Source organism: Gigantopelta aegis, chromosome 3 (assembly GCF_016097555.1).
Source record: "Gigantopelta aegis isolate Gae_Host chromosome 3, Gae_host_genome, whole genome shotgun sequence".
Lineage (NCBI taxonomy): Eukaryota > Metazoa > Mollusca > Gastropoda > Neomphalida > Peltospiridae > Gigantopelta > Gigantopelta aegis.
In genome coordinates this window covers 61,938,043-61,964,769 of record NC_054701.1, presented here as the reverse complement: position 1 = coordinate 61,964,769, position 26,727 = coordinate 61,938,043, and the positions used below count along the sequence as shown (strand labels likewise).

General features: G+C 40.3%; 1 protein-coding gene across 1 annotated transcript in view; it reads right to left on the bottom strand.

The window, feature by feature from the left end:
• Window positions 1-21,691: 21,691 nt before the first annotated feature.
• The window catches only part of LOC121368763, a 14,920-nt gene continuing 9,884 nt past the window's right edge, over window positions 21,692-26,727 (bottom strand). Inside the window, exon 2 of the mRNA XM_041493510.1 lies at window positions 21,692-24,344. Coding sequence (XP_041349444.1) covers window positions 23,670-24,344 — 675 coding nt within the window. The 3' untranslated portion in view covers window positions 21,692-23,669. The remainder of the gene's footprint in view (window positions 24,345-26,727) is intronic.

The following is a 26,727-nucleotide window of genomic DNA, read 5'->3' as shown; positions in this document are numbered from 1 at the left end:
CCAGTGGGTTCCAGCACATTGTAGTATTGTAGGCAATGAACATGCTTACAAGCTGGCAAAGGAGAGAAGCACAATGGAACAGCCAAATCATCCAATCTCCTTCAGAGAGACAAAAAACATAATTAAGAGAAAGTTCCGATGCACCCACGCTACAACCAAGGATCCAATCCATCATCTGGAGAGATACCAAGAGACAACCATTTTCAGGCTAAGAACTGGTCACTCCCATCTCAGATCCCATATGTACCGCCTGAAACTGGCAGACACTGATGAATGTCCATGCCAGACAGGACCCAGAGCACATCTTGCAATTCTGTCCCCTCTACGATGAAGCCAAGAATAAAGCACTGGCCAAACGGAGCAACACTGGCTGTCAAGTTTTGGGGTTCCAAAGAAGACTTGACAGAGACAGTGTTATTTATCACCACAACCGGACTCCAAATCTAAAGCATGATCAACTATAGCTTGAACGCAGAAGAAGAAGATACCATTTATCTTACAACGAGTTGTTTTAAAAATTATCTAACGAGCGAAAGCGAGTTTGATACGTTTTTAAACAACGAGTTGTAAGATAAATGGTATCTAACGGACACGAATGTATCATTCTATTTCTTACATATCCTCAGAAAAGAAGGTTTTAAGCAAATTTTAACATCTTTTTCGACTAAAAGTTATTTACAGTCCTTGTAGCTAACTTACGCGTCACAGACAAATACTTGTCAGGTTAACTATACGTCACAGTGTAATCGATTTCGATTGTGCTTTTGGTTTTTTTATTAGATGTATTGCATTGGTGACCTGGTCATCACCTAGAAGCAGCCAGTCGTATGTCTTGAAATTGTTAACACACGTACATGTGTAAACAACTATGTGTTATCAAAAATAACGAATGTTCTCACCAGCGGGTGTGTAAGACAAGAAACTCGACTGAAGGAGAAATATAACGAAACGAAGAATGTTTTTTTGTTTTGTTTAACGACATCACTAGAGCACATTGATTTTTTATCGGCTATTGGTTGTCAAACATATGGTCATTTTGACACAGTCATAGAGAGGAAACCCGCTACCTTTTTCCATTAGTAGCAAGGGATTTTTTTAATATGCACCATCCCACAGACAGGTTAGCACATACCACGTCCTTTGATATACCAGTTGTGGTGCACTGGCGAAAAGAAGAAGAAGAACAACAACAACAACAAGAACAAGAGAAAGAACAAGAAAAAAGAATGGAACGGAATAACAAGTTGAAAAGTTAAAAGTTTGTTTTGTATAACGACACCGCTAGAGCACATTGATTTATTAATCATCGGCTATTGGATGTCAAACATTTGGTATTTTTGACATATAGTCTTAGAGAGGAAGCCCGCTACATTTTTCCATTAATAGCAAGGAATCTTTTACATGCACCATCCCAAGTCGAAACTGTGAGAAGACCAAGTATTCTAGAGAGGGTAGTGGTCGTCGTGTCTTGCAGATAGAATAGAATGATGAAAATACATGGATTAAAGGTTTCAGGCAAGATAATTTTCGCCCGAATTTAAGGATTTGTTATATCTGTGTGTGTGTGACTGTGTGTCTCTCTCTCTGTCTCTGTCTCTGTGTGCGTGTGTGTGTCTGTGTATGTCTCTCTCTCTCTCTCTCTCTCTCTCTCTCTCTCTCTCTCTCTCTCTCTCTCTCTCTCTCTCTCTCTCTCTCTCTCTCTCTCTCTCTCTGTGTGCGTGTATGTGCGTGTGTGTGACTGTGTGTGTGTGTCACTCTGTCTCTCGCTGTGTTTCTCTCTGTGTGTTACTCTCTCTGTCTGTCTGTCTCTATCTCTCTCTGTCTGTCTGTCTCTCTCTCTCTGTCTCTCTTTGTGTGTGTCTCTCTATCTCTCTGTGCGTGTGTGTATTTGTCTGTCTGTCGGTCTCTCTGTCTGTCTGCCTCTCTATCTCTCTCTTTCTCTCTCTGTGTCTGTCTGCCCCCCCCCCCCGTGTGTGTGTGTGTGTGTGTGTGTGTGTGTGTGTGTGTGTGTGTGTATGTGTGTGTGGATCCGATCAGTCAATTTATGGCGATGGGTGGGAATGAATTGGCGTACTACATACGTCTAGATCGAATCATTGACCACCAACATGTTTTGTAACAAGGGTCGTTCAACCAGACATCGCCGTGTCCCAAGCGCGTACTGCAGACTGCGGAAATTGGCGCATGCAACGTGAAAGGCATATTAAAGCTATTTTTATGTATGCAGATTGCTCCATGCATACACCTACTTGAGAAATATGTATACGTTCCCATGGCGACGATCAGTCCAGATAGCGAGCCTTTTGCAGATGTACTGTGGTAATCACAGGAAATTACAAGCCACATCTCCCCCCAAGAGGCTCCCGGCGCACGTGCCAGTAAATTGTTTATTACGGAAACTTTTAAAAGTCTCTGCAACCCTTAGGGAATGAGGGGAAAAAATCTACATGTAATAGAGTTCCAAGTATTTCTAAATAAAAGTGAACTTTTACTACTGGTTCTTTTTTTTTTGGATTTTTTAATTTTATCGATTAACATTTTTTTTTTGAGAAGGAATTTATATGAAAAGAAGAACATGTTGTCGTGTAATTAGTAACACTTCATGTTTTTCTGTACTTCTAATTTGTGTGGTTTTTCACTGAATAACGCCAACTATTACACTAAAGACAAACACAAAAATAACCACAACAGTCTGGGATCGATTCCTGTCAGTGGGTCAGTTGGGCTATTTCTCGGTACAGCCAGTGCACCACGACTGTGCTATCCTGTCAGTGGGATGGTGCAAGTAAAAGATCCCTAGCTACAAATGAATCAATGTAGCGGGTTTCCTCTTTAAGACTACATGTGAAAATTACCAGATGTTTGACATCCAATAGCCGATAATTTAAAAATCAATGTGCACTAGCGATGTCGTTAAACAAAACAATGAATGAATGAATGAATGAATGAATGTTTAACAACACCCTAGCACGAAAAATACATCGGCTATTGGGTGTCAAACTATGGTAATGCAAACAAATAAGGTGATGATCAACATCAATGTAAAAATTCAAGATTTAAATAAAAACACTGTAAAGAACTGTGCAAAAATACAAATATCACATATAGATACTGACTTTTACTCAAAATTTCAATTTGTGCTGTATTGGCTATTCTCAAAGAGAATGTTACACCCCTGCATCACGGTGAGATTACAGCACGCGCAGGGGTTAAACAAAACAAATGAGAACCCGGAAGCGTCTCTGTTTTTATTGTCTTTCCGGCGCACGATTTTGATATTGACGGTTACGTCACATGCTTCGATTTTGCAATTTCCAGTTATGATAGGCTGTCATTTGTAGCTTCGTCTCCTTGGCAACAGTCACTGACAAAGAAAACAAATAGCGTGTTATATTGTCAACGAAGGAAAGAAGAGACTGTGGTTTACGACATCGCAGCACGGTTCAAACTGCGACTATTAGGTGTCTGGTGTGTGGTGATGGCATCACTTTATGGAGAAGAAAACCGCTTCTAACCATGTGGCACAGTCCTGCTAGTACTTTATATATGGCCGTTCACACAGACAGCACGGCACATACCATGGCATTGACGTATTCGAGCCGTGAGGTAGTGGTTGTGTCAATATAAAACTCCTAATAAAACAAAAATCATTTTACCTCCTACTCCCCAAGGGGGCGATGACGTAGCTCAGTGGTACAGTGCTCGCTTGCTGCGCGGTCGGTCTGGGATCGATCCCCGTCGGTGGGCCCATTGGCCTATTTCTCGTTCCAGCCAGTGCACCACGACTGGTATATCAAAATCAAAGTTTATTTCTTAAGTGCTCCCCTAAGGACTTGAGCAAATCCTCAAACTCGGGCACATTTTCACCATGTATTTCCATCATGCTACCCACAATGTATAATATATTTGCTTTAAATATTGACATAAAATATTTCCTTTTATTTCTAATCATTTTGTCTTTTTTCGGCAGACGGATCGTGAACTCGTTCAGCATTTTAAAAATTATTATTAGGGTATTGGCATTACTGGATCCGCCCCTTCAACAAATGGCACCAGCATGGTTTTCTTGGTCAGAAGGTGGACGTACACAGTGGCGGATCCAGAAAATCCATTTGGGGGGGGGGGGGGGGGGGCAGTGACATGAGGTGGAATGCCAAGGGAACTTTGAGGGATGTTTGGAGGGGGATCGTAAAAAAATAAAAAATAATATATAATAAATTTATAACTATCGCAAAATTTAGGGGAGGGAGGGGGGGGGAACCGAGCCCCTGGGGCCTCCAAGATCCGCCTCTGGTACGAATGAGGAAGTAGCAAGCCAAAACGTTTATGTTATTCCGATCTGAGCCGCTTATTGCACGTCAGGCTGAATCAATAGAACTCTTTTAACCCACTTCACCAGATGGCGACAGTGAAATCCCGCTGAAGACTAAGCAGTTAGCCACACGGCTTCGGTCGATGTAATATTAACCGTAATATTAAACATAAAATAGAAAGAAAGAAATAAAAGTAAATAAAAAGATGACAACTACTCCGCTTACGCAAAAAAAATAAAGAAAAAAAAAGAAGATAAAAAAGACCTCCCCCCCCCCCCCAATAAATAGATAAAAAGAAGAAAGAAATAATACAAAAATAGATGAGAAAACGGGGAAAAGAAGAAGAAGAAAATGAAGTTTGTTTTGTTTAAGGACACCACTGGAGCACATTGGTTAACTAATCATCGGCTATTGGATGTCAGACATTTGGTAATTCTGACTCGTAGTCATCAAGACCGGCCTCGGTGGCTTCGTGGTTAGGCCATCGGTCTACAGGCTGTTAAGTACTGGGTTCGGATCCCAGTGCTATCCTGCCTGTGGGAAGCGCAAATAAAAGATCCATTGCTGCTAATCGGAAAGAGTAGCCCATGTAGTGGCGACAGCGGGTTTCCTCTCAAAATATGTGTGGTCCTTAACCGTATGTCTGACGCCATATAACCGTAAATAAAATGTGTTGAGTGCGTCGGTAAATAAAACATTTCTTTCTATCTTTCGTAGTCATCAGAGGAAACCCGCTACATTGCTCCTAATACAGCAAGGGATCTTTTATATGCACTGTCCCCACAGACAGGATAGCACGACATTTGATATACCAGTCGTGATGCACTGGCGTGAGGTGGGAATGAGAGAGGTGGTTCGATCCTGCGACGCAAAAAGAAGATAAAGTTAAAAACAAACAAAAAACCCCAAATTATCCACCCCACCCACTAAAATAACCATCCCATTTTCCCCTCTTAAAATACCCAAAATAAAACAAAACCAAGCAATTCTCAACAAAACAACAAAACAACCCCAATAGAACTAAGATAAATCAACCAATATATCTAATCGGATTGCCGCCCCTCCCTACACTCCCCCGAAACCTTTTAGTTTAAAAGTGTCGTTTTAATTACTTAATTTAAAAAACAGTGATGCAATTATAAATGGCACATAGGGGAGAGTCCTTTAATGTATTTTGTAAATATATTTTTGTATTTGTTACATTCTCCGCTGTTGGATAAATGTTCTTACACCTTCCACTTGACATGTACATACATGTTGTATTTCATTTGTGCAACTGATGAGCTGTAACAGCTCAAAGTTAAATAAAGAATTGAATTACCTGGGATAAACCCAATATTATTATGTCCTGTTACACACACACACACAAAACCCCCACCTAAAATACCCCCAAACCCCCCACCCCCCCAAAAAAAAAATGGCCTGCTGCCCCGTCCTCCCCACCCCACCCCACCCCCAGATATCTAGGCTAAGCAGGGACACTCCTGTAAATAAATAAATGACCAAATACAAATAAAGAGACAATAAATAAATAAATAAATAAAAACAATAAAGCAATACTGCAGTAAAATAAACATGAAATAGACTATGAATCAATTTCAATGTGAAATACACACCAATCATCACTCTTAGGAAAAAACAATGCAAAATATGACACTCGAGTACTTATAATGCTTCCCGCATATTGATAGTGACCTTGACCTTGTCACTTGAACAAGACCCACTCGCGCGAAGGCCTCGCACTTTAAAATAAGGTTAGTGCATGCGACATCAGCCGATGTTTACAAACACGACCCAGTTACAGTGCATGTCGATAAGAGCGCCGATGGATGTCAACATGATGGGATGTTTATAAATATAAAACTCCACGCTGAATTACGCAGTAAGGGGTTTTAAAAATTATAATAAAGAGGTAAAATTACTAATCTGTATTTGTGTAAGACGATGACCGAGTTCTTACTGAAAAAAAACCCCAACGACGCAGAAGCCAAATAACAAAATCAATAACATTAATTTTTGTTTTGTTTAACGACACCACTAGAGCACATTGATTTATTTAACATCGGCTATTGGATGTCAAACATTTGGTAACTTTGACGTAATCGTAGAGAGGAAACCCGCTAAAAAAATTCATTATTAGCTAGGGATCTTTTACAAGCACCATCCACACAGACATACCTTTGATATACCAGTCGGAACTGTAAGGGGGTGGGGTGAGGAGTAAGAATGTGCCCCTCACTTGTGGACAAAAATGTACGGTTTTTTGGTCCTACTCTATATAAATAAAGTTAAGTTTTTGCGACAGTTATAATTTTATTATATATTAATTGTAATTTTTTTTTACAATCCCCTCCAAACCTCCCCAAAGTTACCTTGGCATTCTGCCTCATATCATTGGGCCCCCCTAATGGATTTTCTGGATCTGCCACTGACATTTACTAATAAGCATATGTGGTAGGATGGGGTGCGGTAGTTAAGGGCACCAGTTCCCTCTCCACAACAAATAACCATCCCGTCGGTGGGCCCATTATGCTATTTCTTATTCCAGCCAGTGCATCACAACTGGTATATCAAAAGCCGTGGTAATGTGCTATCCTGTCTTTGTGATGCTGCATATAAAAGATCCCTTGCTACTAATGGAAAAATGTGGCGGGTTTCCTCTCTAAGACTATATGTTCAAATTACCAAATGTTTGACATCCAATAGCTGATAATTAATAAATCAATGTGCTCTAGTGGCGTGGTTAAACAAACCTTTACTTTTTTTCCAGAAAGGGGTCACAGGAATCCCGTGATTAAAATACATTATTTCCAGTGAAACATTCACAATGGATGTGAGCGCTTACAAAACGCATGCCTCCAGCCGCACTGAAATAATTGGCTCCATGCGTCTATTATATGGCCGTTAAAGGGACAAATCCTAGTTTTTAAACACTAAGACATATATTTATCACTATTAGAGCCGTTTATGATCACTGAAATCAAACATTACTTACATTTTATTCTTTAGAATGAATGAATGTTTAACGACACCCCAGCACGAAAAATACATCGGCTATTGGGTGTCAAACTATGGTAATGCAAATAAATAAAGTGATGATCAACATCAATATAAAAATTCAAAACTTAAACAAAAACAGTGTAAAGAACTGTGCAAAAACACAAATATCACAGAATTTTACGGATACTGAATTTTACTCAAAACTTCAATTTTGTGCTGTATTGGCCATTCTCAAAGAGAATGTTACACCCCTGCACCACGGTGAGGTTACAGCACGCGCAGGGGTTTTATTCTTTAGATAATCTATTTTCGTAGACCTGAAGTGTTTCTGGTCATCCTGGTGTTTATAATACCACAAAATGCATTTTTTCATATTTTTAAAAACGCACGTGCGTCTGTGTAATAACAGTTATGGAGTCGAGTTTTTGTTTATTGTTAACGATATTTCACCGTTTCAACGTCACAGACTCTTGTTTCACTCTCTTGTAACGTTATCCAAATGTATTACAGGTTTGTAACTTAACCAAACTTAGTGTCCACTTTTACGGGTTGAAAGTAGGCTCTGCGCCTTTAAAGACAGTAGCAGTAAGTCTGCATCCTAAACGGACGCGTGCGATGCGACAGATTTATCTGTACGTGTGCGGTTAGGATACGGCGATTGAAATCAATGATTTCTAAAATAATCGCTCGCAGCGCTCGCGTCTGGTTAGGTTACAGCTTAAACAAAACAAACCCCATGCACTCCAAAAATAAATAAATAAATAAATAAATAAATACTCGGTAAAATAAAAAATAAAAATCGGCAGCGTCTTTTTTTCTCTCTGTATGCCCTATTGAGCAGGCCCGTAGGAAAGATATTTGGAGATGGGTGTGTGGCACAGTCTGTAGTGGAGGAGGGGTGAGTGGTTGAGTGGGGCACACGGCTGATTTTAATCTTTATTTATACAGAGTACAAAAAAAAAACAACCCCTAAACAATACAGCACGCCCCCCCCCCCCCCCCCCCCCCCCCCCACAGGCCCCCGGTTCCTACGGGCCTGTTGAGAGGAGCGCTGCAGGATGTAATTCAGAGATGCTATATGCGACACTGGCATAAAGTACAACGGGTCGTAGGGTCATTTCTCATCAGTGGAGCATTTGTTACATTTGTATTTCTGTTTCAGACAGTGCTCTACAGATGTTACCCTGACATCTGTTCTGACTGTGAAAAACAAGCATAAATCAATGCAATGTCAGCTTTCACACTGACAACGAATAAATAAATATTGATATCACAACGTGTTAAGGTTTTATACTAAGTACTTCTTCTCTTTTGAAGGAGCGGGACATAGCCCAGTGGAAAAGCGTTCGCCTGATGCGCGATCGCTTTAGAATCGATCCCCGTCGGTGGGCCCACTGGGCTATTGCTCGTTCCAGCCAGAGCACCACGACTGGTATATCAAGGACCGTGGCATGGGTTCTCCTCTTTGTGGAATGGTGCTTATAAAATATCCCTTGCTACTAATGATAAAAATGTAGTGGGTTTCCTCTCTAAGACTATATGTCGGAATTACCAAATGTCTGACATCCAATAACCGATGATTAATAAATCAATGTGTTCGAGTGGTGTCGTTAAACAAAAATAAACGTTTACTTTCTTCCCTTTTGAATAATGCAAGAAAGACAACTCTGTTTCAAATCAGAATACAGAAACACAAGAGTTGTGCCCCTTGCAATTAGTACCTTTACCATTCAGACAACAGATTGGTAGAATTTGCAGCGTTTCAAGGGGTTCTTAAAGTGATACTCTAGCGAAAATATCGCAATAACCCTGTGTTGGACGCTTATCAGCCTTAATTGAAATTGTGCTTAGATGTCAATATAGACTAGCAAAGCTTCCTTCGTGTCCCCTAATCGTTTTGTTACTTTATTTCTAATTCCGAAACCTGTTTGTTTCAACTTTTCCTGCTTTGTGCGTATGAATTCCTAAACATGTGGGCGGGACGTCGCCCAGTGGTAAAGCGCCCGCTTGCTGCGCGGTCGGCCTGGGATCGATCCCCGTCGGTGAGCTCATTGGGCTATTTCTCGTTCCAGCCAGTGCACCACGACTGGTATATCAAAGGCCGTGTATGTGCTTTCCTGTCTGTGGGATGATGCATATAAAAGATCCTTTGCTACTAATGAAAAAAAAATGTAGCTGGTTTCCTCTCTAAGACTATACAGTCAAACTTCGATCACTCCACTTTCGATCTCTCGAAAACTTCGATCTCTCGATCTGAAGCGACGGTCCCGACCGAGTTGCTATACAATTTAGTAATAACGACCTTCGAAAACTCAAACTTCCAAAAACTCAATAAACTCGATCTCTCGACCTGTATGACGAAATTGCCATATGTTTGACATCCAATAGCCGATGATTAATAAATCAATGCGTTTTAGTGGTGTCGTTAAAAAAAAACCCACTTTAACTTTAACTCCCCTATACATGTGTGGATACTAGTAAGAAAGAAGGTCGTAACCCTGCTTAAAACAATATAAGAAACTTCTATGTTAAGTGTTGAGAGTCTTCATTAAAACAGCAAAACATCGCCTCCCAACAACTAAAACAAAACAAAACAAAAAATAAGAACACAAGCCAAACCAAACCAAAACAAAACAAAACAGACAGATACAGCCAGCGAAACAGACAGACAGACAAATGACCACCTATATACCCCTGCACCGTGTACAAGGAACACTCCAGAACGCTTTTCATCTAATATATTACGGTGTGGTGGTGGTGTTAGGCACGGTAATATAGGGTCTTCTTCACAAATAGTCAGGGGTTCTAGAATACGGTAGATAGATGCCCGAGGCCAGTGATTATTATACTCGGGCCACCAAATAATATTTTGTTTTGCTAGCTCGATGACAAGTAATAAAATTCATTATCTTTTTTAGTTGAAAGGTGCGTATTTGAAATATGTCCACAAATGTTTTCCTTGTATTTTTACCTTAGTTTGACACCTAATAGCCGATGTAATTTTTGTCCTATGGTGTCGTACAATATTCATTCATTCATTCATTCATTCATTCATTCATTCAATCATCCATCCATCTATCCATTCATCCATTCATCCATTCATCCACTCATCCACTCACTCACTCACTCACTCACTCACTCACTCACTCACTCATTTATTCATTCATTCATTCCTCGTGTCTAAAAAAAAACAAGCAATGACGACCACTAGTCCGTAGTTTATTACATGTTGTTATTTTAACTCCATCACGGATAGTTATTATACAGGGAGCTTACACAATTGAAATATAATAATATTCTCCTGGGTATAAATGACCTAATCGTCTGTTGAGAAATATATTCCAAGACTTCAGAACAACAACTTGCCAATACAGAATTAATAGATCGACTTGAGCTGAGGTTGTGACGGAAAGGAAAGAAGCGATACGGGTTAAAGGTGACGCTGCATAATTATTTCATAGAATTGGTCAGTGCTAGATATTTGTTTGTGGCGTCATTGAAGGTAAAGGGGAAAAAAAGGAATATTTTCAAGAAAGAAAGAACTGTTTTATTTAATGACGCACTCAACACATTTTATTTACGGTTATATGGCGTCAGACATATAGTTAAAGACCACACAGATATTGGGATAGGAAACCCGCAATCGCCACTTCATGGGCTACTCTTTCCAATTAGCAGCAAGGTATATTTTATATGCACCATCCCACAGATAGGATAGTAGATGTACATACTACGGTCTTTGTTACACCAGTTGTGAAGCACTGGCTGGAACGAGAAATAGCCCGATGCTAGACCGACCGCACATCATGCGAGAGCTTTACCACTGGGCTATGTCCCGTCCGTTGATAAAATAAGACCGTAATATTATTGTCGATTGGTTCAAGGAATTAATTTTTTACGAACACTTGTAGCATCCCACCGACGGGATCGATCCTAGGAATGTTTTCAAAGTTTAAGGTTTAACGACACCACTAGAGCACATCATCGGCTATTTGGTAATTTTGACATAGTCTTAGAGATGAAATCCGCTAAATTTCTCCATTAGTAACAAGGGGTCTTTTATATGCACCATCCCAGAGACAGGATAGCACATACCACGGACTTTAATATACCAGTCGCGGGTGCACTGACTGGAGCTAGAAATAGCCTAATGGGTCCACCGACGGGGATCGATCCCAACCCGACCGCGCATCAAGCGAACGCTTTCCCACTGGGCTATGTCCTGGCGAATGTTTTCAAATACGCTGACGGCTCTGCTACAATTTCTTAATACACAAAGTACACATCTCTTTAGAACAATAGGCGTATGTGAACTAGCGTCCATTCTTGTAAAGATTCTCCTACAATTACAATTTATATCATCTTAGAACAATAGGCATATTAGCACCTCTGGCACTCCTAAAGGTTCTTACCGGCCTCGGTGGAGTCGTGGTTAGGCCATCGGTCTACAGGCTGGTAGGTACTGGGTTTGGATCCCAGTCGAGGCATGGGATTTTTAATCCAGATACCGACTCCAAACCCTGAGTGAGTACTCCGTAAGGCTCAGTGGGTAGGTGTAAACCACTTGCACCGACTAGTGATCCATAACTGGTTCAACAAAGGCCATGGTTTATGCTATCCTGCCTGTGGGAAGCGCAAATAAAAGATCCCTTGCTGCTAATCGGAAAGAGTAGCCCAGGTAGTGGCGACAGCGGGTTTCCTCTCTCAATATCTGTGTGGTCCTTAACCGTATGTCTGACGCCATATAACCGTAAATAAAATGTGTTGAGTGCGTCGTTAAATAAAACATTTCTTTCTTTTTCTTAAAGATTCTTGGGCGGGACGTATCTCAGTGGTACAGTGCTCGCCTGGTGCGCGATCGATTTAAGATCAATTCCCGTGGGTGGGCCCATTGGGCTAGTTCTCGTTCCAGGCAATACACCACAACTTGTAACAAAGGCCGTGGCATGTACTATCCTGTCTGTGGGATGGTGCATATAAAAGATCCGTTGCTGCTAATCGAAAATAGTGGCCGGTGAAGTGGCGACAGCAGGTTTCCTCTCTCGATATTTGTGTGGTCCTTAGCCACATGTCTCACGCCAGATAACCGTAAATAAAATATTTGAGTGTGTCGTTAAATAAAAAAATGTCCTTCCTTCCTAAAGGTTCTACTTTTCAGTAACGATTCATATATTTATATCATAAATATTAACAATGTAACTAGCGGAAGTCATAGCAATAGCAATAACCACTCTTGGTTCCATAGCTCATCTGGACAACGTCAGATTAATGTTTGTTTTGTTTAACAACACCACTGGAACACTGTTATTAATTAATCATCGGCTATTGGATGTCAAACATTTGGTAATTTCGACATTATAGTCTTAGATATGAGACTCGCCACATTTTTAGCAGCAAGGGATCTTTTATATGCACCATCCCATAGACAGGACAGCACATAACACGACCTTTAATATACCAGTCGTGGTGCAAAGGCTGGAACGGGAAATGTGTCCACTGACAGGAGTCGCTCCTAAATCGACCGCGAATCAAGCGGGCGATTTACCACTGGGCTACGTCCCACCCCTACGACATGCACATCCGCCATCTCTAGGCATGGCATTCCCAGTCTGGAGCTCGACGCGTTAAGACGTGTTTGTTTCGCTTGTGCACACTGCACGTGCTTTCGCGGCTCGACTTGGGGATCCTTCACTTCGTTGTTTTTGTCAGCGAAGTGAAGTTTTCTACTGGGATGTATGCGGCCATTGGAACTGATTGAACGCTGGAACGCTGGAACGCTTCTCGTTTCGACAGTCTGCACCACCAGGTTGGATTATTGTTTAGCGAGATCCCTTGCCTCCACGTCATTCTCCGTCTGACTATGTTGACTTGTTTTTTTTCGTGACTCGTATGACGGCCATTCTGCAGAACGCCACGGTTGTTCGCGTTTAGTCTCTACATGTCCGAGCCTGTCCTAGCAGCACTGGAAGATTGACAGCCCCACTCTAAGAAGAAACAGGAAGCGGGGTCGGCCCATACCACTCTTTTCTAGACTTTAATTTGTTTTATTGTGATACCATCTCGTATACTCCGGAGTCGGGCCCGTCCGCACCACTATACCAACCCATGACGACTGGACTATACCCTAGTCTGATTCTCTCTCTCGTTCAGACGGATCCGGCTTCTCAAGATCTGTATTTCAGCACAGCACTACACCTTCAACGTCTGTTGACTGTCAATCTAGGGGTTTTCTTGACGGGATGCAACCCATCTCGTCCCTACAAGCTGTGCACCCTAACGGCCTTCACGAGGCCACTCACGTGGACATATAGATCGGACTTTAAACTTTTAGACCTTCGTTCAAAAGTTTATGTCGAAATTACTTCTTTTTTTTAAATATTATTAAATAGTCTCTTCTTTCTCTTATTTATATTTGGACTGTCCTTCTAAAATACTCCAAATTATATAAATATTCGACCGAGTAGTCAATTCTTTTTATTTTTGGCTTTTTTACTAATTGCTATTTTCAGAATTCTGCCCATTTTCAACTCTACCCCCCCCCCCCCCTCCTCCTCCATCCCGAGTAAGGCCACCGATCTTATCTAATTTCTTTTTGACCACCCGATCTAATCTAGCGACCAAATGTAATGAGTAGAATTTTATTAATTATATTAATTAGAGATGCGCATCAAAATTTTAAAGGCCCAATATTTAATTTTTGGATGTAAATTTCAAAATTGTCCGCTTAATTTTTTTCTGTCCCGGGAAAGCCCCTGGCTATCCAGAAACAGAGACATGCTCGAAACTCTAGTGGTATATGAGCATGCAAAAATTATTCGCACTCGCACTCGCATGGCTTTCTCACTTTTTTTTTTTTTTTTACGGCCCATTGGTAAAGAGCTCTCTGATGTTCGATCGTTCTAGGACCAATCCCTGTCGGTGGGCCCATTGGGCTACTTCTCGCTCCAGCTAGTGCACCACGACTGGTATATCAAAGGCCGTAGTGTGTGTTATTATGTAGGTGGGATGGTGTATATATAAGATCCCTTGCTACTAATGGACAAATGTGCCAGTTGTTTGACATCCGTTAATTATGATTAATGAATCAATGTGCTCTAGTAGTTTCGTTAAACAAAACAAACTTTAAAAAAAAAAACCTCACTCTTTATGCTAAAAAGGCTAACAGTTTAAAAAAAAAATTTACAAACAGAAGTCAAACTAATAGTTTCTGCACTCTTTTGATATCATTTTTATTACTGTGTCGATCGTATAACGGTAAAATAATGATGAAATAAAATATTTGTATACCACATCAATGTTAATTATTTAAGGGCAGTTTATGTGTGTGGGTGTGCCGATACCAACATTGTATAGGCCTATTCTAATGTATAAACATCCTTATTAATGTGTATATATTAACAATGTAATATTATGACAAAGGCGAAATCTATTAACCGCGATAAACATCTGGCGTCAAATGCTGTCGATTATTATATATAGTTGTATGTAAATACATCGGTATTTTGACAGTTGTGGTGTGATATACTCTTGTACTCTAAGCAACTGACAGGCGCGTCATGTAGTTCAGTGGTTAGAACATCAGGCCCGGACTAAAGTTAAAGTTTGGTTTGTTTAAAGGGACATTCCTGAGTTTGTTGCATTGTAAGATGTTTGTGAAAAATAAAATATTTCTACGATTAAACTTACATATTAAATATATTTTCTTGTTTAGAATATCAGTGTCTGTATATTCAATGAGTTTCTGGTCATCATAATATTTGTAAGAAGCTCAAATTGGATTTTGACTTCAAATAATTTCGTACGTACGAAAAAATATATTTTAGGAAATAAAATGAAATTTAACCTCGTACAAATATTAGGACAATCAGAAACACGTTTAATATACAGCCACTAATATTTTATGCAGAAAAGTATATTTGATATGTAATTACAATCGTTAAAAAGTCTCTTTTACTCGATAACATCTTTAAAATTGCAACAAACTCAGGAATGTCCCTTTAAGGGTCGTTTTCCCTGTGAGCGGATTGCGGCGCGGGCGGAGGCAAGGGACGCGGACACACACATGCGCACGCACACAGGCACGGACACACGCACGGACACACACACACACGGACACATGCGCACGCACACACGCACGAACACACACATGCACGGACACACGCACGGACACACACACACACACACACACGTGTATATATAAATCGAATCTATAGCTATCAGTACAACATGTTTCCATACAAGCGACGCAGTTAGCTTCGATCTTACGTCTCAAGTACCTCGAACAGACGTTTTACCGACTGAGTTAATCCCGACCCTGATGAAAGTTAAAAAGTTAAATGTTATTCTGTTTAACCACACCACTAGAGCTAATTGATTTATTAATCTTCGGATATAGGATGTCAAACATTTGATAATTCTGACATTTAGTCTAAGAGAGGAAACCCGCTTCATTTCTTAATTAGTAGCAGACAGGATAGCACATACCAGTCAGTCGGCTGATTGCTCGCTTGAGGTGCATGCGTCGCATGATTGAACCAGATCGGTGGATCCATTCAACTGATTGGGTTTTTCTCGTTCCAATCAGTGCACGGCAACTGGTCAAATGCCGTGGTATGTGCTTTCCTATCTGTAGGAAAGTGCATATAAAAGATCCCTTGCTACATTAGGAAAAATGTAGCGGGTTTCCTCTGGTGACTACACATCAGAATTACTAAATATTTGATATTCAATAACCGATGATTAATTAATCAATGTGTTCTAGTGGTGTCATTTAAGAAATAAACTTTGATTTTGATATACCAGTCGTGGTACACTGGGTGGAGCGATAAATAGCCCATTGGGCCCACCGACGGGAATCGATCCCAGATCGACCGCGCATCAGGCGAGCGCTTTACCACTGAACTACGTCCCGCCCCTCGACCTTGATAAAGAGTTAAATAAGATTCAGGGCACAGTAATGTAGTTTGTTTTATTTAACGACAACACTAGAGCAGATTTATTTATTAATCGTCGGCTATTGTATGTCAAAGATTTGATATATTTTCTAACATGTAGAAATAGAGGCAACCCAGCTTCATTATTCTATTAATAGCAACGGATCTTTTATAGCCACTTTCCACGGACAGGACAGCACATTCCACGGCCTTTGATATACCAGTCGTGCAGTAATATAGAGTCGTCTCCTGCTAAACAGATATGGTGGTAGGGCACTTTTTTATTTTTGGATAGCCACGCCCACCCCCACGCCTCAGCTAAGGAGGTCCTAGATACTCGCCTGATGTGGCATGGGTCGTAGGATCGATGCCTCTCGATGGATCCCATAGGGAGTTTCCCCATTCTATCCAATCTACCACGAATAGTATACCAAAGTTCAGTGTATGTTCACGGTATAGGTGAAAATATATATAAAGTATCACGTGTAACAATTTGGTAGGAGTAGTGACTAGGTGGTCTGTTTCTTCTCGTATTTATTTAGATTAATCAAGATTAAGTGTCTTTATAACCAACATGTTAAACACCTAACCGACGTTTAAAATGTGCTTGCGGTGTGGCCTCAGATTACAGTTATCTTCCCATTTGATTGTCCAAAATCCGGAAATTTGACCGCGCAAGTAGTCTGCTGTTTGACTGTGATTATTTCATGGCCGACAGCTATGAAGTGGCAACTGTTTGACTGAAATGACAGGGGATAGCATGTAGTTTGTAAACATGTGTAACTTGTTGACATTGAAGACTTGTTTGTGGTAATTCCGGCCCATGCAAAAGTAGTGCTTTTTGTGTAAAATGGGTGTACTCCGGCCTGGTTTAGTATCTGTTTAAACCAATATGCTGGGAGAAAGAGCTGGACAACAGGGGTTGTCCTTTTCAGGGTATGTGTCCCCCATGCAGGCAAAGGTACATACAAAACTTCACGGGCCTGCTGATATTAATAAAAATGTTATAGCCACTAAGGCTATATAGAAACATATAGCGAAATTAATTGTGGTCTGAGGACCGTGTTGTTATTGTTAAGCTTACAGAATTATTACTTCCCTTTTCTACAAAGTGACACCCAAAGTATTGTATTGTATTGTATTGTATTGTATTGTGTTTTATTATGTTGTGCTGTGTTGTTGTGTTATGTTGTTGTGTTGTTGTGTATTATGTTGTGTAATACTTCGGCCCTCGCCTTCTCTACAATGTAGACACCACGTCACTAAATTGAAAAACGAACACATTTACTACAATGACTGAGTCATCGTAGTCGCTGGATTGCCTTACCGCGCCGAAGTATTACAGTTGAGAGTTTGTGTGTTTTGTTCAACGACACCACTAGAACACATTGATTTATTAACCATCGGCTATTGGATGTCAAACGTTTGGTAATTTTTGACATATATTCTTAGAGAGGAAACCCGCTAGCTATATTTTGAGAGAGAGAGAGAGAGAAAGAGAGAGAGAGAGAGAGGGAGAGAGGGAGTGGGAGAGAGGGAGAGAGAGAGAGGAGAGAGAGAGAGGGAGAGAGGGAGGGAGAGAGGGAGGGAGGGAGGGAGGGAGAGAGAGAGGAGAGAGAGAGAGAGAGGGAGAGGGAGAGGGAGGAAGAAATTGAGAGAGAAAGAGAGACCCTCGCTACACCAAAACACACACACACACACACACACACACACACACACACACACACACACACACACACATACACACCACATACACGCACAGCAAACGCGCACACATCAACATAATAACACTTTACAGTTGAAACATTTTAATACCAACTTACGAAACGTTTATACAATATTTACAATGCAGAAAAATAAGCAGTATATACAAACAATACAATTACCATATACAATACATAGTGAAGATTCTTTCCCAGTAGGTTATGTAACATGTACTAGGGCACAACGTATATGGAAAGGGCTGTTCCAGAGTTGGTGCAATGGGGGTGGGGTGGGGGCGTAAATCCTGATGATATATATATATATATATATATATATATACATATATATATATATATATATATATATATATATATATATATATATATATACACACATACACATTTAGTGGCGGCTTTACTAGAAATAATTTTACCGCAAATAAAATCCCTTTATTTTATGGGATGAGGATATTAGAAAATATTGCACCACCTTCATCACCCCTATCTGGCCATTTCTATAACAGTCCAAAACGATACTAAACAACCGTATATAATTGAATATTCAATACTGACTTCGGTAACTTCAAAAAATATAGTAACGCTATATTATAATGTAATACCCCGCTGACGTCAATTTAATGCAAAATGAACGAAATTCATGTACATGTGGAAAACAGTAAAGATTGTCCAATCAAACCTCTGTACAGCGGACATGTAAGAGGCTATGAAAAACTGACCTCTTGAAATAAAAGGGATTAAATGTACTGCACTGCAAACAGCCTGATCTATCTCAGTAAGTAGTACGCTTGCGTCGAGGGATCGAATCCCCTCGGCGAACCTAATTCTTTGTACCCCAACTAGGAACGATAACAATATAGCATATGTATTGATTTATTAATCATCGACTTTTGGATGTCATATTATTAGACTTAGAGGAAGGAAGGAATGAAATGTTTTAACGACACACTCAACACATTTTATTTACGGTTATATGGCGTCGGACATATGGTTAAGGACCACACATATATTGAGAGAGGAAACCCGCTGTCGCCACTTCATGGGCTACTCTTTTCGATTAGCAGCAAGGGATCTTTTATATGCACCATCCCACAGACAGGTTAGCACATACCACGGCCTTTGATGTACCAGTCGTGGTGCACTGGATGGAGCGAGAAATAGCCCGATGGGCCCAATGACGGGGATCGATCCCAGACCGACCGCGCATCGAGCGAGAGAAAGAGAGAGAGTTAGTTTATTTTGTTTAACGACACCACTAGAGTACATTGATTAATTAATCATTGGCTGTCAAACAGTTGGTATTTCTGACACATAGTCATCAGAGGAAACCCGCTAAACCATTGGACTACGTCCCGCCCCTTCGGCCGTTGGAGTCCAAATATTATTTACTTGTCCACATCCAATTAAGTTTCAGACACGTCATAATGCCGCATCATGCCAGCATCATATGCCAGCGCTTTACCACTGGGCTATGTCCCGTCCCCAGTCTTGGAGGAAACCCGCTACCTTTTCCATTAGCAGCAAGGGATCTTTTATATACACCATCCCACAGACAGGACAGACTGGTCGAGAACAAGTTAACGGTTTTTTTTGTTTAACGACACCATTAGAGCACATTGATTTATTAATCATCGGTTATTGGATGTCAGACATTTGATAATTTTGACATATAGTCTTCGAAAGAAAAGAAGCTATATTTTCCCCATTAGTAGCAAGGGATTTTTTTTAATATGCACCATCCCACAGACAGGATAACACATACCATGGCCTTTGATATACCAGTCGTGGTGCACTGGTTGGAACGAGAAATAGCGACGGCGGTCGATCCTAGACAGACTGCGAGTCAGGTACCACTGGGCTACGTCCCGACTATATTCCACCCGACAGGACAAGCAAAAAAACTAACCAGGTTATGGTCCACCGACAGGGTTCGATCCTAGGACTCGAGCACCTCAGGCGATCGCTCTAGATCTACCACTAGAGCTAGATTTCCGCCCCGATAGAAATTACTACCGGATATTACATTTTACTAAATGGCCGGAATTTCATTGAGACTTACGCATAAAAGCTAATCGTTTCGTCAATATTATTTCATCTGGATGAGATGCGATTTAATTAACCAAGTAACCAAGAACCCACACGAAGGCAAGAATTTCATTTAAGATTCTCAAACTGGTTATATAACTTGGCTAAACTACATCAGAGGTAACCGTGCCACCGGAAACTAAACTCGCAAATATTCCCTTAACCGCGTTCTTTCGGGCTTTCTTTCCAAAACCAGCTCTGTTTACAATTCATTACTACTCGTTACTTGATTTTGTCCAGGTTGTTAACGCACCTCACGACACTGCTTGCATAAATAACGACTGGCTGCTATTCAGAAAAAAATCAGCCTCTCATTGCTGAATAAAGGATTTTGTAAAATGTGGATGACAAAACGACTGGGCTGAACTATTGGTAACACAAATGAGCGAGGAATATACGAACCATGTTGATAATGTGCAGTTCATAGCCTAAAGTGTGGAGGTGGAGGTGGTGGTGCACAAAAAACTCCACCCCTTAAATCCGCACCTACCTTTTAATAATGTAGGATGGAAGGAACGTAGTCCAGCGGTTTGAGTGTGTAGAATCGATTTAAACATATAAAATTATTGTATCAAGAAAGAAATGTTTTATTTAACGACGCACTCAACACATTTTATTTACGGTTATATGGCGTCAGACATATGGTTAAGGACCACACAGATATTGAGAGAGGAAACCCGCTGTCGCCAGCAAGGGACATTTTATATGCACAATCCCACAGACAGCGTAGCACATATCACAGCCTTTGATATACCAGTCGTGGTGCACTGGCTGGAACGAGAAATAACCCAATGGGCCCACCGACGGGGATCGATCCCACACCGACCGCGCATCGAGACAGCACTGTACCACTGGGCTACGTCTCGCCCCTTATTGTATCAATGACCACGGAAGTAGAAATGAAGTAACGCTGTATGAAGTAACTGTATCCTATTAAAGGGACATTCCTGAGTTTGCTGCAAGTTTTAAGATGCTATCGACTAACAGAGACTTTTTAACGATTATAATTACATTTTCCTGCATAACATTTTAGTGGCTGTATATTAAACGTGTTTCTGATCGTTCTAATATTTGTACTAGGTTAAATTCCATTTTATTTCCTAAAGTATATTTTTTCGTACGTACGAAATTATTTGAAGACAACATCCAGTTTGGGCTTCTTACAAATATTAAGACGACCAGAAACACATTGAATATACAGACACTGATATTCTAAACCAGAAAATATATTTAATATGCAAGTTTAATCGTAGAAATATTTTATTAGTCGGAAACATCTTACAATACAACAAACTCAGGAATGTTCCTTTAACTGTTCAGATCTTTCAAACGAGCAATGGTAGACACACTAAGAGTATATAATGTAATGGAACATGTCAGCTTCGGAACTGTATATATATATATATATATACATGGGCGTACATGGGGGGGGGGGGGGGGCGGTCGATGGGTTCGACCGAACCCTCCCCCCCCCTGAAATCGCTTTTTTAAAATAATTTAATATATCTGACATTGATATCTGACATTATTATATTTACTCAACATAGAAATATATGCCCAATATCTCTGCAATCTATTTTGGAACCCCCCTTTTCAAAATCCTATGTATTAGAACCCCCCCCCCCTCCCTTTTCAAAATCCTATGTACACCCATGATATATATGTATGTGTGTTGTGTTGAATGCGCCGTGGAGGTGAGGAGACCAGGACCGAACCTAATCTAATATAAGAGGGGTAACAGAACAAAAAGAAATCAAGGCACAGTAACACAAAATCTCATCCACCCATACAATTTTATTTGGGTGGAGGTGGTGGTGGAGGGGGGAGTAACTGCCTCTGCACCCTGCTAGTTACCGCCCTGGGTATGTGAGCACTTAAGTGCTGGATTTAAGATAAACGCTACAACATCTAAATTCATCAACTACATCAATTCTACGTAATACATAAATATTTTAACAACAATTATATATAGCTATAACAAACAGATTTAAAACAAAAAGATGTCTGCCATTAAGTTCCTAGTTTATAATCTCGAGACAGAATACATTTAGTAGTGTTTAGTTTCTCTGAAAGGAAAACGTTGATCACAACCAACAGTCCCAGGACAGTGAGGGATTATTATCAGCTTCTCTCAACCAGAGACCTAATTCACTAAACACTCGCAACGTTACGATCTCGCAGTGCAATGCTAAAAGACTTGCAAAGAGGATGCTTTGTTGTCTAGCAGAGCCTAAGAGAACTTTGTGAATCAGGCCCCTGGTGGAACAACTAACGCTGGTGAGATTGTGTCATTCTGTACAGGTCACAACAGACTGAACCCTCATACGTCAAAAAAAATGTCAGGCTAGCACCTTCACCAACTAGCAGCTGTGGTCCGAATCACCAAACAACGGATCGCATCCTACAGATGTGTCCAAGTGATCATGACTCCCCGACAAACTAAGCTGTGAGGTGACAGATGAAAACTGGAAACCACAGCTCATTTCATCCTACAGTCTGGACTACTAGTGTAGCTTGTGAACGAGGAGGAAAGTAAAGTTTGGTTTATTTAACGACGCCACTAGAGCACATTGATTTTTAATCTTATCATTGGCTATTGGACGTCAAGAGGTGAAGAAGAAAAAGAAAAGAAAAAAGAAGAAGAAAAAAAAAAAAAGAGAAAGAAGAAAAAAGGAAGGAGGAAGAAGATAAAGAAGAAGAAGAAGAAGAAGAAGAAGAAGAAGAAGAGAACTTGTGGTAAAACGTTAATCCCAGACACTGTCTTAAGGATAAATCCTAATATAAAGTTCAAACGGAGGAAGAGAATGATCACATTTGGTTTTTCAAATGTCTTGGATTATAAACTTGTAAAATGGCAGCCTAAATGTCTATTGTCCAGGTTTTGTTTATGGAAGCACTTAATAAAAATCTGTAACACTGGAAATAGGTTTTTCAAGACTGAAAAAATTAATACATGTACCATGTTTTAGAATATGCACAATACTGTATCACATAGCACTATGTGTTGTTTAAAAGCAGAAAAAATAATATACCCTTTTTTTCCATCAATTATTATTTTCTTAAAATGTCACCTCCATAATTACATAATGTAGATCCATCATCGAACTGAATCTTATGACTAACGACACGTCATCATGTCTAGCACCATTGGATTAAGTTCTTCAACAGTTTTTGTTGAGTAAATCTTTCTATCCACATCAAACATGGCTATCAATCAAACTTGGCATAAAGTGCAATTTGAATAGCAATCACGTATTTATTAAGGACATTTGCAATATTTCCTTTCTGTCTATACATGCGCCCGTTAAGCCTTCGGTGGCATAATAGTTAGGTCATCAGCTGATAGCAGGTAGGTGAATCAATTCTGTAACTTCAAAGATCTATTTTACTTGGTCACTTGTTTTGTTAACAGTCGTAAGCATGCTATTTGGGTGGTCTATATAACCATGTTTGACGGCAGGTACTGCAAAACGTTTTCTCACGTGTAGAAACAGTAACAACAACAACAACAACAAAGAAGAAGAACTGCGGAAGCACAAACACGTAAACTCCGAATGAAAGTAAATCGGCTTGCAACTTATTGAGCGTCAATATTTTATTTTGAAATATTTATCACTTCAATCTTTGTTTTTACTAGAGAAGAGCTCGACGTTGTCATAGATACTCATTTTGGACGAGGAGGTTTGCTCAAAAACCATTGGACGTTTCGCGGAAGGATACACTAATGGTTGCGGTTCCGGTAGATCCGATTCCGATTTGTAGCACAGGTTCTTGGCGTTGATTGGCTGATTAATCATGGGCGTGGACTCCACTGTGTTGTCGTAATCGTCGTCGTAGCCCATTCTAGACTGTGGCAATGGATGCTGTAGATAATTAGGCGGGTAATCGGGCTCTTTTCTCTGCGTAGCATAAACCTGTCTTGGATACTGTGCCGGGAATGGCTGCCCATAGCCACCGGGCGAACTCTGCACATAGGGGGCCTGCTGTGGATATATCGGGGAATGGGGAGACGGCTGAGAGCCATAACCTTGCGGATACTTCCGGACTTCCGTGTAAGTGGGATACTCGTACTGCTGTGGAACGTTCTGCTGCTGAATAGATGGCGCCACGGTGTTTATTGCTGGCGACCTGTTTCCGTTTCCGGTATCAATATCCGGCGGAAGTGTGACTTTTTTCGCAATTAGTTTGCCGTTTTTCTTCAGCGAGCCATCTTTCAATGACGACGGTTTCTGCACAACAGCATAGGACGGGAACTCAGACGAATCTACCGTCATATCTGAAGTAATGTTTTCCTGTAAAAGAAACACAATTAATGTACTTTGTAAAACATATAAGTAAGTAAACAAATAAATAAATAAATTTCAATTATTGAAATTAAAATTTTAAAAACAATACAAAAAAACTGACGCTGCCAGAGTTATGCAGATAGATCTTGCATATTACTTAAAGGGCTTGGATCTATCTACGTTTAAAAGCTAGTATACTTTGCGTACGTGTCTCACTAGATATGTAGGTCATTTATCAAGAAATCAGTGTAGTTAATATTGGTGCTGGTGTTGCTTCTATTCAGTTAAATATGAAAATCTCCATATGGATCAGCGATTCATAAACAAAATGTTTATGTATATATATTCCTCCCATGTGGTGCAACGGTCCGAGTGTTAATGAAGTGTTGTCTTGTCACGTCTGTGGTAAGCGGTGCATGGAGAATGGAATTTCTGTTTGTAAATTGTGTCAGTAAACAAGGATCTTCGTTTTACTTACAAATTCTGATATCTGATTTACAAAACTTATGCATTTTAATGTTGAACCTAACCTTGTAACAACCAAAACACTTTTAAGATACTTTTTGTACACACAGTAGTTTTATCTTTTACTGTTACATACATATATATATATATATATATATATATATATTGATTTAACTATTGGTCTCTCATAATTCCTTAAGGAATGACTTTTAATTTTTGTTTATCTTACATATCTATGTAATGTCAATAAAGTGATATGTTAGTAAGTTATCTGTCTGTCTGCAGGGATACAAGTTCCTTTTCAGCTCCTATAAAATTAAATACAGGTAACATAAAAAAGACATTCCCTCGGGGAGAGAGCATTATCAGTCATATCTATGTGGAATGTCACAGTCGAGGGGGTCTTCGTAACAAGGCTATTTTAGTCTGATGTCGGAATTATAATAGGTATTTTTAAACACTGCAAGGTTATAATTATAAATGCTCATAAGATGGGTAACCCGATGTCCTTGGACCCTAGTAGCTATGTTATTGAAATCCGAAAATTAATTCCACTCAGATTATCTTTCAGGGCCGTACCCTGATTAAAATCCTAGGGGGGGGGGGAAGGGGGAGGGGGCACTACGTTTTATAAACAAATGAAACACTATACAAATTAAACCCTGAAATTAGTATGCTATTTTCTGGAGTAAAAAAAAAATAAGAAAGAAAGAAAAAAAAAATGAGATTCTCAGGGAGGCAACTGCCCCACCTGCCCCCACCGGAGGGTACGACCCTGTCCTTCCAGCTTGTTATGCTATACAAGTCTCTAAATATCGGTTAACGAAGTCCAGCAATCTGGCACGAAATTGCTACCACTAATACGAAACAACACGACACAAAAAATGCACTGTTGGTAATTTCGCTAAGACAGCACATACCACAATGTGCTAACCATGATTCCTGAACATTGAAATTCGAAAATGCTTATACCACTCAGACTATACTTCCAACCTGTTATACTATACTAGTCTTTAAATATCGGTTAACGAAGTCCGGTAATCTAGCACAAAATTGCAATCTCTGATACAAAACAACGTGAAAAAATGTACTGTTGGTAATTTCGCTAAGACAGCACATACCACAATGTGCTAACCATGATTCCTGCAACAGTCGCGCGCCACTGGACGCTAAGTTCCGCTCTGTACGAAAACAAACGATTCTGACAGATACACCGAGACTAAATTCTTGACATGGCGCCAACAAACACGCGCTACCGTTAACTTGTGATTGTGTATCTTTTGCTGATCCAGACAGCGCACAGGTCTCAGCATTTAATTATATGTATGTATGTATGTATGTATGTATATACCTAATGTATTTCCTGGGGAGCATGGCCCAACCCCCCGAAAAACATCGCTCGCCACAGTCTAGACCACCCCCACCCCACCCCCCTGCACACTTTCCTGTATATGCGCCTGCATTTCAACTGCATTTCGTATATTTCCAGGGGATGGCAACTGACCCCATCCCCTGTCCCCATGCCTATTCCCGTCTATTTACAACCATTTACAGGGAATCACCATCCAAGTAAAAACCAAACCCAGGGCTTCTAGATTATGGTAGCCCCACTCCCATGGCTAGTGACATTCAATTTTGGGCTGGTAAATAACTACCATTGCCATGCCCGACAGCTAGTGATTTTTTTGTTTGTTGGCCAATATGAATGTCCTGCCCCCACCCCAACCCTCCAATATTAGTGTTTTTAAGCTCTATCTCCCTCTTTAGGTGACATATTTGAGTATTACTAATTATTTATGAATTTTTAACCGTGGCTCAGTAAAATTTTAAAAAGTCACCATACACGGCTAACGATTTTTACAAAATGTTTTAACCCATCCCGGCTTACTTCATCAGGGAACCGGGATCAGCACCTCGGTTTGAG